Here is a 15,091-nt window from a genome sequence, read left to right as displayed (position 1 = left end):
CCAACCTAGTAGAATCCAAAAGTTTCTAAGGCCGCATACCCAACTTGCTTAACCTATGGCTGCCAGGTTGCCTGTATTTTTTGGGTTGCAACTAGTTGTTGATGCTGTTCTTCCCAAGTTTTTTTGGGTTGCAACTAGTTGCTGCAGCTGTAAATGCAGAGTGTTTTTTTTGCATGAAATGTAAATGCAGATTTTTTGGAATGCTAATGTAGTAATGGAAAATGTATTTTTTAAAAGTGCACACACCAGTGGTCAATTTACAATTATGAAGATTTTTTAGGAATAGATTCTCTTCTGGAGGGATCCCTTGGTGTGATCGAAGGTACTTAGTTAGTGATGGCTTATCAACCAATGCATGATTATGTTCAGCAATAAAGAAAACCACCTCCCATGACCATCCTTTAGCTTCACAACCATCCTTGCTCTGCACCCTGTCTGCACTATTGTATCTCGCTTTCTTTTCTTGGACTTCTTTTTTTCCTGCACTCATCATCAAGGAAGACAATCTCATTGTCCGCACCATCTTCTGCATCTCCATTAGTGTCCTCAATCACATCTAGGGCAGGGACAGTTTCTGCACCTCCATCATCAACTTTTGGTTTTCGGAACTTGTTGCAAACAAATTGTTGTGTCTCCAACTTTCCAGTTTTTGTGTTTTTCCTAGAAGTGTTCATCTTGATTGAAAACCCAAGTCGGGAGAGCGTAGGCATTGTAGTGTTCTTGAGCACACTCAAGAGTATCAAACCTCATGCCTATGAAAGGCTCTCTTGGTTGGGACCAAGCTTCATCGTCATTATCATTTCCCACAACCCCTTGTCCAATAGTTTCACCTGTTTCACCAAACGTTGTTGTGTCATCAAAAGTGTCGCCTTCTGTCTGCATAGCTTCTTCAGGCACAACAGGAGCATGTTGGGTACTCATGGGAATAGGTGATTCCCCTACAACCTCATTGTAGACACCACCAGGTTGTGGGGCATTAGGCTGCGTGCAGTACATGGGGTTCCCACCCATAAAACGCACTTCAGAGTGACCATCATCATCAGGCAATTCATTTAAGTCAATCATCGCAAACCTGTTTGATAAAAAAAGCAAATAATGATTTTCCAAGCAACTAATAACATAAATGAAGGCAACTCTAGAAGCAAATGTTCAATACAGATTTCATGAAAATAATGAATGTTCATTTTTTTGTCTTGCATTAATACCTTTCAATGCCCTTCATTCTCCAACAGTGGCTCTTTTTAATGTTTTTCTGTTTTTATCCTTTGTTCTTTATCAGGAAATGCAAAAAAGCGAAAGACATGGCTTACGATTCTCCATTTTCTTCGCGTCTGCTGAAGTTATACTGGCAGTTATATCTCCACTTTCCAAATGCACAAACATGAAGAAGGCAGAAGAATACTATGTAGTTTTTCTTTTATTCGTTAGCATTTTTGTGATGCCATGGACCATATGTGATATGTGTTTCGAACATGCGTGCTTGGACATGACATAGCTTTGTATGACTCGTTTGCATAACATCCTTATACTACTATGTTGTTCACTTGCCTAATGTCTCATAGCTTTTTGGTTCACTTCTGCCAAAGTTCTATCAGGGTTGCCACAGGTTTTACAATTACTAAGTACCATTTTTTATTGGTAGTAAGGTTGTGAAGCTAGCAAAGAAGTCCAAAAGAAGGCAACTTAATAGGTACTTCTTTCTACCTCTCTCATACTACATATCTTTTCTGCATTACTGAATAAAGAACTTTTTTACAGCACTTGCCTGCAGTAGAACAGGACTTGCCTACATTTGTATTACAGTAGTTGCCCACATTTTTTATGTCACAACACTTGCCTACAAATAGGACATGACTTGTCTGCATTATACCCCAAGTGGCCCAAAATACTTGTCAGAGAAATTTATATGTCTAGACGTGTACTAGTTATAGATACATCCAATTTTATACACCTGTCCAACAAGTATTTGGGATGGAAGGAGTACACTTATTTGCATACAGAGTAATTTTTCTCTATGTTACAGTACTTGCCTGGGAAATGTATTTTTTATTCTACTAGTGTTCTACACAGCAAAAAACCTGACTAGAACATAGCTGTCCTACAGTTATGTACATTTTCATAGTTTTTCTAACCAAGTCCCGTGCTGTTGGCGCCAAACAGGGTATGCCTGCTGATCTCATCAAGTTGCCTACCCCCCTATACATGAAATTTTACAGGTGATCTTCAACATTTCACAATGTCCAAAAGAAGGCATCTTATTAGGTACTACTATCTGTTCTTCTACCTATATTTTTCTGGATTACTGAATTAAGAAGTTCTTTTTTACACCACTTGCCTGCAGTAGAACATGACTTTCCTGCATTACATTATAGTATTTGCCCAAATTTTTACATTTACAGAACATGACTTGAGGCTTGCCTGCAGTAGAACAGTACTTGCCTGAAAATAGAACATGACTTGCCTGCATTTTTCAGAAACAGCTTTGCATTGTACTACATAGCAAATAACCTAGCTAGATCCTAGCTCCTATACAGTTATGTTTTTTCCGATAAAACACTTCTTAACCAATCTCGTGCTGTTGAGGCGCAAAAGAACCTCAATTTTCAATCCAATCAACTTGCCTACCCCCCTCCCATAGATGAAACTTTGTCATGACATCTTAAAAAATGTAACATTGTTATTACTCAAAACACATATTCTACCCGAGGAAAACATTTGGTATTGCCTACTTTTGCATTATGAACTTGCCTGACTAACACAACACACCTTGAAAATTCATGGTAATCTAGGTATGTTAAACAAAGCCTGCTTAGGAAATCTTTGTTAGACTTGCCACCCCTATAGACAAACTTGCCTGAGAGTTGAAATTGACAAAGTATTTGTTAACTAAAACACACTATCTGCTCGAAATTAACATTGTTAATGCATAGGTTGCAACATCAACCTGCCTGACAAGAAACTAGTGTAACTTCAACTGCCCAACAATGTTGTGTTGTTAGGGGGAAAACAGATCCTGCTTTGCAGCTTGTCTACAATCATATGCATGCTCCTCTTTTGTCCCTATGTTCTTCCAATTTTAACCCGACAAATTATGTGACTTAGCAGATGTATTTTTTGACTTGCTAACCCTGTGCATGGAACTTGTATACAATTCTATGCATCCTCCTTTTTTTCTTCCTGCAGCAATGGGGAGGCCATGAGGGAAAGAAAGAAGATTTTACATACCACCAGAAGTAGGAGAGGGGGCAGGCCTGGCGAGGGAGGTGGTGGGAGAGGGGCAATAGTTTCTCCGTGAGGTTCTCTTATGGATTTTTGGAGGCTTGGTCAAACTCCAGGTGTAGCCATGGAGATCTGGATCCAGTGTCAATGGCGTTCTTGGGGGGAAACGAGGGGGAGGAAGGAGAAGCAAGGGAGAAGGGTCCAGATATTTGTGTGGTTAGCATAGGGTGGACGCTGCTTTTGGGCAGCGGCGTCCAAGGTGCGTGTGGGCATTTTGATTCGGTCCTTGATTTGGTGGGGACATAATCTTTTGGCATCTTTCAGTTACAGGAGGGGGACATCACTTTCCTTTCATACATGATAGCTGGCAAGGGGTTTCCTTTTACGGGTGTGTGCCCTGATTGACTACCTGGCCAACGTGTGCCACCGAGTCGCGTCCAACAGTCTGACATAGAATTTTTATTATTTGGGATCAAACGTGTTGCCGACCATTGGATTGGATGCGCAAATCTTGATGCATGGGTTGCTGCCACGTCGCTTTTTCAATTAGTTCGCTCAGGGATTGTCTCTGCATGGTGCCATTACCCCCGCCGCCAGCGAGCCATCCAAGGAACTCGTCGCACCATTCCTCCACCTTCTCTCAACTCCGGTAGGTGGATCTCGCCGTGCCATTTCCTTCCACCTCCTCCTAAAATGGACAAACTTTGGGTCCCGATAACACCCACGCGTATGGGCGTTAAGGGGTCTGGCCACATGTTTCGTGTGGCATCTAAGAGAACCAGTCCACATGTCTACATGTGGGCAAAACAAAGTAATGCCCACACGCCCGGTCTTTGCCTCGCGGTCCCTCCCACACGCTTACGTGTGGGCAACTAGATAACGCCCACACGCCCGTACGTCCGGCCTCCTACCTCACGCTCCCGCACGCCCCGCATGACAGTCACTACGCATCCCCGTAGTTGCCATGGTCCGGACCCTCTTCCATGTTCGTTTAACTGTAGTTGCCATGTTGCTAAACTACAGTTGCTATGTCTGACAACTACAGTTGCCATGGTTGCTCAACTGCAGTTGCCATCTCAGGTCAAGTGTCAGATGCCATTTTTGGACAACTGCAGTTGTTGCCATGTATGGTCTGGTCTACTACAGTTGCCATGATTTGAAAACTTTAGGAGTTGCCACCTACTAACACTGGGCAGTTGCCATGTGGCACTACAAAAAGACATGGAAAAATACCATGTTCGGGTAAAGAGAGAGTTGCCATCTGCTTACAAGCACATTAGGGCAGTTGCCAAGTACCTTGCAAAACACATGGCAACTAACAACTTTGGTATGTGGGAGAGGAGACGGGCGTGTGGGCGAACTGATAAACGCCCACACACCAGCCCCTTTGCATGCGTGAAAACTGGCGTGTGGGCAAACTGCTAAACACCCAAAGTTATTAAGGATGGTGGAGAGGGCCTGGATGTCCTCCTTGACCGGGGCTACAAATATGGTCGTGTATCAGCATAGATAAAGGAGCGGAACATCTAACCATTGCCTCCCAAAGGATGCAAAAGCCCACACTCAATGGCCAACTATAAGAGGTGCTCCAGAGGGTCAATTACAATGATGAAGAGCAATGGTGGAAGGGGGTCCCCCTATCTGAGGTCGCGACCATGGTGAATCGGAGTGTCGGGGACACCTTTGAGAAGCATCCTTGAGGAAGATTTGGAGAGAAGGGCGGCAATCCAGTTGTGAAAGCGAAGGGGGAAGCTTCGCCATTGGAGAAGGTCGAAGATATACTCAGAGTCAAAGCCTTTGTAATGTCAAGCTTGAGAAGGATTGAAGGCTTTTCCCGTTGGTGTAGCCAACATGCATAATTGCAGACAAGCATGAAGTTATCATGAATGCTTTGAGTCTTGATGAAGGCTCTTTGGGCATTGGAAACAAGGGCATCTATGTGAGGGGCAAGTCACATGGTCAACATTTTAGCCACAATCTTTGCAATGGCATGTATAAGGCCAATTGGGCAGTAGTCAACGATCTCGTTGGCTCCATCATTCTTCGGGAAGAGCACAATATTGGTCGAGTTCCTACCATTCAAAATGCTCCGCATGGAGGTCTGATAATCAATTAGTGACAGCCGTGACAACCTATTTAATGATGTTCGCAATTTTGGCCAAGCAGCAGTAGTGGAACAAGCGAGTGTTTCCCCATACTTGCTGCTTGTAGTTTCCATGTACTTAGAAAGCATGGCACCAATAATTATTGTCACTGATTTTTTGGCGTACGTGATACAAGAAAAAGGATCATGCACGTAGTGGCGTACGTGATACAAGAAAAGGATCATGCACGTAGTGTGGTGCCCTGATATGGTCGGCCCATCTATGGATATGATCCATGTTTTCATCTGCCTCCTTCCTTCTTTAGTTTCTACAAGGGGAGGGAATGCGGCAACGAATTGTAAAAATCTGTCAGCACAAAGTTTTCTCATTCCCACCATCCTCCATTGCCTTTCAGCCTCATTGTAGTGTACATATATGAGTGTTCGAGACAATCGCGGTCCTAGCGATCCATGGCATCCAATCTTCCTCTCTTTGTCTCCTCTTTCTCGATACAGTTTTCCTCTTCGATGACGATGATGTTAAGGACGTGATTGACATCATAGACCCAGATGGTAGTGAGACTCCTCATTTCATCGGTCAAGGAGGACAATGTTGATATCGGTGCCTTCTATGCGAATGATGCTTCTAGTACTAAGGCCTTCCCACGACCACGTCTTTTGTGTTCACTAGCTCCATCTACGGCAGCGACAACGACGTCGGCTCCGACAATGACTTCGACGATGATATCACACCAGCTTGGTGGAGTTGGTCGGCCAAATAAAACTACTGGTATAGCAACAACAGTACCAGGCTTGTGGAAACCGATGGGATGCTCCACAATGATTAGGATGGCACATATGTACTTTATAGACACTCATGGAGGAGTTTCTGAATTGTTAATCACCAATCCTCCGTGTCAACCTGGACTCACGCATCATCACCCATAAAAGGAGATATTTGCAAAACACGTTCTTCGATATGTGCAAGAACAAGTGCAAGCTTGACTATCGCAAAATGCATGCACGTCAGGAAAAACAACTCTTCAAATACAGAGGCATGATCACACATCATGGAACAAGCCTGCCAATTCACTTGGGAGTAATGAGAGGGAGCGCCTAACCATGAGCAAGCTTGACGGTTTTTTCCTCAAAGAATTATTGGGTGGGCAGGATTGTTCCACGATGCGTGGCCATGCCTTTTTTCATTATTTGAAGAGTTCATTTTCCTGCCATGTTTGCGGTTTGCAATAGTCGCAATTGCACTTGTTGTTGCACATATCCAAGAACTTGTTTCGGAAATATCTACTCTTCTAGGCGATGATGCATGAGTTCAGGTTGCCACATCGGATCGGTAACCCACCATTCAAAAGCTCCTACAAGAGCGTCGATGAAAGTACATGCGCACCATCGTAACCCTTACGGAGCCTCCCATCGGTTTCCACAAGGTGGACTGTCATAGCTATGCCAGTAGTTGTATTTGGCCGGACGCCTCCGCTGAGTAGGTGTGGTGTTGTCAGAGTTGGAGTTGTTGTCAGAGTCGCCGCCACCGTAGCTAGAGTTGGCAACCACAAAGGATGTGATCACATGGCAACCTTGCCGCTGGAAGCGCCATTCACGTAGGAGGCACTGGTATCACCATTGTCCTCATCGTCGGATGAAATAAGGATGACCGTGTCACTACCATCGAAGCCCATGATGTCAATCACATCCTTAACGTCCTCATCATCATCTTAAAGGAAAAATGTATCGAGAGAGGAGACGAAAAGAGGAAGAGTGTGCGCCATGGATCACTAGAAATGCTAATTGTGCGCCGAATCGGAGGGAGTAAGCCACAGCCTGGAACAAACAGAAAGAAAGGAGGACCAATCATGAGGCGGCCCGACGTGTGGGGAGTTGCAGGGATTGCCACACAGTGGCTACTAATTGTGGCTCGTAGATGGAGGTAGCACATGGCAGTTCGATGGTCCGGAAGGTCTCATGGCTCAGGTGGGCGCAGGGTGAGACAACGCTGTGTGAAAGCTCTGCCCTTGGCCATTGGCCGAGGCACGCGAAGTCGATGCCTTAGGGCGCCTCTTCCTTCTTGGAGACGTCGTCGAGCCATGGTGCTCGCTCTCCACATGGACCACTCTGAGGGTTAGGATGTGACTGAGATTAAGCCATGAGACACGCTAACACACAACAACTTTCATGCTAGTTGCTCAATTCGTTGCCTACGAAAATGACTTTGTTTTTGCTAGTTCAAGCTCAACTCATCGCTTTATGTTAGTGGGCTTAATGGTCGGGCCTCATACCTCCTTGGGATCAGATGATGGTGGAGTTCTGCATCATGCTCCCCCTGTGGGCATCATTCTTAGAGTGGTTGTTGGTTGGAGCATGGTGGGGGTTGTCGCAATGGTGGCCAGTGGAAGTCGGTGGTGATGGTGAAAGATGTTGGGGACGCGGCAATTGTTGCGGCAGTCGGCCCTTCTCCAGCATGTCCGCAGGGTTGTTCTAGGTTGTTTGTTGTTGTAAAGTTGGTGCTGCGGCGGAGCGATCTAGGTGGCGATGACGACAGGCTTGGATTGTTTTCATTCGTAAATCTATGTAAGAATCAGGTCATGTTGTCCCCACCGCGGGTGGCCGAGTGGTTGACATGGATCTTCGTGTGGCTTCGCACGGCCACTACCGTGTGAGCTGCGTTGGCGTTCATCTGCCACGAGGTTGCGGGGAGAAGGGATGATGATGGCACTTGCACATGGAAGAAGTGATGACTATGATGCCAAGTTGCCAATGGGGGAAAAGATAATCTGATCTCTTCTGGCCCAAGACAATTTGTTGAGCTAAGCATTTTACCCAACGGTGGATTCTCAAGAACGACAAATGTATAACAAATAGAAGAAACATCCACTCAATTCAATACTATAACCTGGAAACCACATACCAAGTTTTCCTGTAACTTGTCATCATGCTTAAAGGCGACAATAACAGTTTTTAAAGAATCAATCTGTACCACAGAATTTATTCATAATAGGGTATGGGGAATGTTAAAACAGAAAATGTATTCGACAACAACTTCTAGCTAGGAATCAATACGGTGTGATAATATGTGAAATAGCTGATGTGTGTGCAAGTAACAACAATTTACATGCATCTCCCATATTTCAATAGATTGGGACATGATAAGATGCAGAGGCCGGGATCCTTTTCTAAAGAAAACACTCAAATAGGTTTCAAGTAACAACAATTTTATTTTTATTTGAGCAAAACAAACATGGGAAATCACTAAGATGCCTTATAGTCAGAGATTGAATCACTAAGCTACCCCTTCTAAGCAATAATGATAGCAGTTGCGTGCAAGTGCAAAGTCAAAAAGCCAGATCAAATATAATAAAAATTACATCTAGATTTCAGGACCATCGGAGACTACTCAAACCCTTAAATGGGTTTGAAACACCATACACCAAATTTCGCCACACAATGAAAAACCCTAACCACCCAAACAAAAGGCAGAAAATTTCGACAAAGCTCCATCGACTACATCTAGAGGATGAAACTCGAGAAGAATCGGAGTGCATAAGACAAGAAAAATACAAAAACTGCCGATCATCGCACATGCAAGGACTAAAAAACTCTAACAATGTAACTCCTCTTTTAATTGTAAAGAATTAGTTTTCCGTCTACATTCCACCACCAAGATGCGCGACAGCGATGCTCTAGCTAGCTATTCTTATTCCAATAGATCTCTGATTTTTGGGAGAGCTCAATCGCTATTTTATTTCTCAATTGTATATAAACGATATGTCAATTATGTGACAATAATAAACAGTCTTATATTCCTCTGAAAAAAGATGCGATTGCGATTGCGATGGGAATAGATTTTGTTTTATTCTTGATGATTGACGCGCGGTTGATCTGCTACTACAGTACAGTGTGTGAGTCACTCGGGTGCGGTGAGCCTGACGACCTGCTTGCCGACGTTGCGGCCGTGGAAGAGGCCGATGAGCGCTGCGGGCGCGGCGTCGAGCCCGTCGGCGACGTCCTCCACGTAGACGACCCTGCCCTCCTTGATGTGCGGGAGCACCCACGCCATGTACTCGGGGTAGAGGTGCTTGTGGTCAGGCTCGATGAAGCCCTGCATGCGGATGCGCTTGGAGACGATGGAGGTGAGGTTGCGCACGCCGACGTCGGCCTCCTTCTCGCCGGCGGTGAGGTTGTACTGCGAGATGAGGCCGCAGACGGCGATGCGGCCGTGCACCTTCATGTTGAGCAGCACGGCCTCGAGCATCTTGCCGCCGACGTTCTCGAAGTAGACGTCGATGCCGTCGGGGAAGCGCTTCTTGAGCGCGCCGGCGAGGTCGCCGCCTTCCTCCTTGTAGTTGAACGCGTCGTGGAATCCGAACTTGTTGATGAGCAGGTCCACCTTCTCCTTGGACCCGGCGCTGCCAACGACGTGGCAGCCCAGGAGCCTGGCGAACTGGCCGACCAGCTGCCCGACGGCGCCGGAGGCTGCCGAGACGTACACCGTCTCCCCCGCCTTGGGGGAGCAGATGTGGTGGAAGCCGACGTAGGCCGTGAGCCCCGGCATGCCCAGGATGCCCGTGTAGTAGGACAGCGGCACGCCGTCGTCGGGCTGGATCATGGTGAGTATAGCAGTGAATGGCGGCTTGATGATGCTGTAGTCCTCCCAGCCTGTCATGCCCCAGACGAGGTCGCCGGCGGCGAGCCCGGGCCGCGAGGAGCGGACCACCTCGGACACGCCGTAGCCGGTGATGGCGGTGCCCGGGACGAAGGCGGCGGTGTAGGACTGGTGCAGTGGGCGGGACATCTTGGGGCGCATGTAGGGGTCGCAGGAGAGGTACAGGTTCTTGACCAGCACAGACCCCTCCTCGGCGGCCGCGGCCTCGTCGACGGCCGCGGCGGGGAGCACTTCCATGTGCGCCTCCGTGGGGTAGCCCTCCACGTAGTCCTTGAGGATCACCCGCCGGCTCTTCAGCTCCGCCATCGCCGCCGTGGGTGGACTGCAAGACTACGATCTAGAGCGAATAGAGTTGCTTTGGATATTATTTTATTTTGCTTGGAGTGGATATTAATACGATGCCTGCCGGGGATGATGGATGGGAATGGGATGGATGGCGAGGGCGATGATGGCGCGTGGTGGTCCAGCTCCAGGGCGCTGCGGTGGGCGGTGCTGGTCCGCCCATTTGTTCCGGTCGGTTCGTCGCTTCCCCACGGGCGTCACGTGCCAATAATTGAAGCTGCACTCTGCATGGTAGTTACAGATATTTTAACAGTTCGTTTTCCCGTTCGCGTGCCAATAAATTTGGCTGGCCTGCAGCGCACGACGCATATAGAAAGATCGACTTGCAGCCTCTCGTTGCTGCGAGATCGGCGACAGTGACCTCACCACCACCATCTTACCCGAGGGCAACGCGGCAGTGTCGATAGATAATTGAAGCGGCAGGCGGCCGCGGCCCAGAGTGAAATTGCGTATTCGTTTTTGCGTCAAAATGTCTGATTGGCACAACACAACATGCACACACACCCTACCCAACTACCGGCTGCTTTCATCTTACGCGAGGGGACCACCTAGTTACCCGTCTTCATGCATGTGCGAGATTGAAAACCTCTCGCTTCATATTTTCCTTGTGCATATGAGTAAAACTAGCAGGACTGATTTGTTCAGGAAATTGGAAGAAGCATGTCCACACAAATCCAATGGACTGCGCATGAAGAGCCAGAAATTGCTACACAGAATTGAAGAGGGCATTTTACTTTATTTTTACATGATTAATTGATCAACTGCAAAATGCAGGCCTCCTGTATTACCATGCATCCACAAACAGTCCTTGCATACACTTCCGTCTTCTCTCCGTTCAGTCTGCTATTCCCATATCCTGTACCGATCCCATGAATACATGTCATAGTACAATGCCTCGCCTAGTGAGTCGAGCGTTGTACCCAGTTCTGGTTTTATAATACATCCCCTATGCTCTCGGCTAGGGTTTCTGCCTCCCGTTGACGCCAATGCCGATCTGCTTCATCTCCAGTTGTTTGAGCAATATTGTAACTATTTGCATTTCTTAATAACTATAGGTTTGAGCAATCACATATGATACAAATTGTAAATATTTTTATAAAAAATAGACTTGTCTTAAAATATACACTTGAGCGTGCATCATTTGTTATGTTATTCAGGAACATTGAGGCATAAGTTTTTAAAATTTTCAAACAAAGAATTAAATGAAAATAGTGCTTAATGTAATTATGCAACAAATTACAACACGATGGGTCAAATAATTGAGCTCGCAATTAGAAAGTCCACATAGCTTATGTTAAAAAAAGAAGGTAAACATAGGTGACACAGTAAAAAAAGAAGGTAAACATAGGTGACACGATAAAGCCTAGTTTGATGAACTCTATCCCACACTTTGTGGTGTTTGATGAATAAAGCTACCCCTCAAAAATAAGTGACACAATAAAATGTACTTAGTACATGATGAACATTGAGTACAGGAGAAGATCTTAGAAACAGTGGTCAATTACATTATATAATTTGGTTCTGTACAAAAGGAAGTTTCCTCTTTTGTGTATATATCCTAATTAAACACCACCCCCTTGTGATGAACTCTTTGTTCTTGGTTGTAGCTCTTTGTCCACAAATTTGGTTATTCCCCATCCAGCATGTAGCATGTCAGTTGCAGTCTCGCATCCAACATATCAGTTGCAGTCTCGTGAAGCATAGGAACAACATAAGTTAAAATAATCCGGTCAAACATACACTAAGACCATACTCACGGGCATTTCGACAGATTAAACCAAAGTTATAATGCGGGCGGGTGGCGGCTTCCAGGTGATGGAATAAGGTTCTTCCCGCCTAGACACTCGCCTTGTTGGTGTGTCTACCATTGTCAGGTTGTGTGGAGGTGTGTCTTCGGCGGATCTCGCGGGACTCGGTCGTTGGTTGTCTTTGATGGATCCGATCCGGTGTTCGTTCATCTACGACCGCGTGTCTTCAGGTCGGATACTTCTAATCTACGCTTCTTTTCATCGGCGGTGCTTAATGTTCTGGTGCTGGTCCTATGGAGACTTAGCACAACGATTTTTTGACTGTCTACCGTAACAAGTTTTGTCCGGCTCCAACTAAAAAGGGATGATGACGGCGACGCGTCTCTGCTTCAGTGCTTGTAATTGTTGCTAGATGACCTACGGATCTGGATGTAATTTTTTATAATTTTCGATGTTTGTTGTACTGCCATGATTGATGATGAATAGGACGAAAGTTTTCCCGGGCAAAAAATCTAGTACATAATACTCTATGCGTTGCTATTGAAGAAAACAACAGTTCCTGCAAAAAGAAGAAGAAAACAACACTGTACTAACAAAAGCGTGTTCTACTTCGTTAGGTCTGTCAAGCTTGTGGTTTTACATGTGCGTGCTAAAAGTGAAGCATATTTCTTCCTCCATTTCTTTTTACTCGGTATATTAGGTTTCTCTTAAGTCAAACTTAGTAAAGTTTGACCAAATTTATAAAAATTATCAACATACACAATACCAACTAAATACAATATGATAATATATTTTATGTTGAATAAATGATTTTCATTTGGTATTGTGAATATAATAAAAAAATGGGGGTGATAATTCAGGTACTTTTGATTTGTTGAGATTTGAACTCATGGGAAACATCGAAACAAATAACAGTTTTGAACCGCGTGGCAGGTGTGATAAACAATCTTCAAATCATTCAAAAAAAACAAATAATTTAAAGCAGGTAAACGATGATTAATGAAGGGCAATAGTAAACAAGGACTGGAATTTATTTCTCATGATAGCTTCCCAGCGCCATGCGCATGGATCTACTAGCTTTTTTATTTGGCTTTGCCCGTGGTCCCTAGGAATGACACTTGCGTGCGATCTGTCAGTCACTGAGGGTTGGCGAGCCTGACGACCTGCTTACCGACGTTGCGGCCGTGGAAGAGTCCGATGAGCGCTCCGGGCGCCGCGTCGAGCCCCTCCACGACGTCCTCCATGTACACCACCTTGCCGTCCTTGATGTGCGGCACCACCCACGCCCTGTACTCCGGGTAGAGGTGCTTGTGGTCGGGCTCGACGAACCCCTGCATCCGGATCCGCTTGGAAATGAGGTACACCAGGTTGCGCGCTCTGAGCTCCTCCGCGTCCTTCTCGCCGGCGGCGAGGTTGTACTGCGAGATGAGGCCGCAGACGGCGATGCGGCCGTGCACCTTCATGTTGGCCAGCACGGCCTCCAGCATCTTCCCGCCCACGTTCTCGAAGTAGACGTCGATGCCGTCGGGGAAGCGCTTCTTGAGCGCGCCGGCGAGGTCGCCGCCCTCCTCCTTGTAGTTGAACGCGTCGTGGAAGCCGAACTTGTTGATGAGCAGGTCCACCTTCTCCTTGGACCCGGCGCTGCCGACGACGTAGCAGCCCATGAGCCTGGCGAACTGGCCGACGAGCTGCCCCACCGCGCCGGAGGCCGCCGAGACGAACACCGTCTCGCCGGCCTTGGGGGCGCAGATGCGGTGGAAGCCCACGTAGGCGGTGAACCCCGGCATACCCAGGACGCCCGTGTAGTAGGACAGCGGGAGGCCGTCCTCCGGCCGGATCTTGGTGAGCTGGCCCGCAAAGGGCGGCTTGATGACGCTGTAGTCCTCCCACCCCGTGACGCCTGAGACCAGGTCGCCGGCGGCGAGGCCAGGCAGCGACGAGCGGACCACCTGGGCCACCCCGAAGCCGGTGATGGTGGTGCCCGGGACGTAGGCCTCGGTGTACCACTGCTCCTGCGGGCGCGCCATCTTGGGGCGCATGTAGGGGTCGCACGAGAGGCACAGGTTCTTGACCAGCACCGAGCCCTCCTCGGCGGCCGCGGCTTCGTCGACGTCGGCGGCGGGCAGCAGCTCCATGTGATCCTCCGTGGGGTAGCCCTCCACGTAGTCCTTCAGGATCACGCGCCGGCTCTTCAGCTCCGCCATCGCCGTTGTGGATGGATTGCAACTACGATCGACAGTGGATCGATTAGCTTGGAATGTGTTTGGATTTCTGCTAGGGCATCGATCTATATATGGTCCCTGGGGGATGGCGAGCCACATGTTGGTACTGTCGTGGCAGTGTTGGTCCTTTGCTTCCAACGTGCACCATGTGCACGCCCCCTGCCCAGTGTTGCATGCATGATCAGTGTTTCAGACACTCATCGACCACATATGATAAAGGCACGAGCCCACAACAACTGTGATTCCACATAACCACAATTGAAAGTATGTGGCCAGGACAAACATCGACCATCAACCGACTAGTCACGAGAAGCCGCGCCAAACAAATACATGACCAGGTGAGCATTAAAATCATAAAATCTTGAAAAACATGGACGTGCTTTCATCTCCTTGATTGAACTCGGGTGCAATGTAGAACTCAGGTGCAAATTGATTGGCTTGGATTATATTTGTGATCTCCATGGGAAATGGGTTGATATATGATATCCGAGGGGTGGCGAGCCACTTGTTATTGCTGGTCCTATGCTTCCAACGCACATCACGTGCCGATAAATGAAGTCACCGGCCCGACCTACTGCTTAGGCGTTCTGGTTGTCCCACTAATCATTGTACAATGACAACGGCTACCGCTTAGGCGTGACACTCATCGAGCGAATATCATAAAGCCACGATAGTTGGAGTTGTAGTTCCACAGAAACACAATTGAAACACAACAACCACTAGTGCAGAACCGGACAATAGCACCGGTTCGTAAGGCCCTTTAGTGCCGGTTCCATAACCGGCACTAAAGTGTGGGCACTAA

The 15,091-nt window shown here is 47.1% G+C and overlaps 2 protein-coding genes across 2 annotated transcripts; both read right to left on the bottom strand.

Annotated features, from left to right (window-relative positions):
• Nucleotides 1–9,112: 9,112 nt before the first annotated feature.
• Nucleotides 9,113–10,363, bottom strand: LOC119274881 (2-alkenal reductase (NADP(+)-dependent)-like). The gene has a single exon (XM_037555624.1). It carries the CDS (start codon nucleotides 10,281–10,283, stop codon nucleotides 9,219–9,221), a length of 1,065 nt encoding a protein of 354 aa, XP_037411521.1. The 5' UTR covers nucleotides 10,284–10,363; the 3' UTR covers nucleotides 9,113–9,218.
• Nucleotides 10,364–12,968: 2,605 nt separating this feature from the next.
• On the bottom strand, nucleotides 12,969–14,427 carry LOC119274880 (2-alkenal reductase (NADP(+)-dependent)-like). The gene has a single exon (XM_037555623.1). The coding sequence runs from the start codon at nucleotides 14,386–14,388 to the stop codon at nucleotides 13,204–13,206; it is 1,185 nt and encodes a 394-aa protein (XP_037411520.1). The 5' UTR covers nucleotides 14,389–14,427; the 3' UTR covers nucleotides 12,969–13,203.
• Between the last annotated feature and the right edge of the window lie 664 nt (nucleotides 14,428–15,091).

The sequence above is a fragment of the Triticum dicoccoides genome, chromosome 3B, assembly GCF_002162155.2.
Source record: "Triticum dicoccoides isolate Atlit2015 ecotype Zavitan chromosome 3B, WEW_v2.0, whole genome shotgun sequence".
NCBI lineage: Eukaryota > Viridiplantae > Streptophyta > Magnoliopsida > Poales > Poaceae > Triticum > Triticum dicoccoides.
This window is presented reverse-complemented; position numbering and strand designations above follow the sequence as displayed.

What these genes read in the sequence shown, in the direction of transcription:
- LOC119274881 (XM_037555624.1), bottom strand. Translation starts at nt 10,283, where the DNA reads ATGGCGGAGCTGAAGAGCCGGCGGGTGATCCTCAAGGACTACGTGGAG.
- LOC119274880 (XM_037555623.1), bottom strand. Translation starts at nt 14,388, where the DNA reads ATGTGGCTCGCCATCCCCCAGGGACCATATATAGATCGATGCCCTAGC.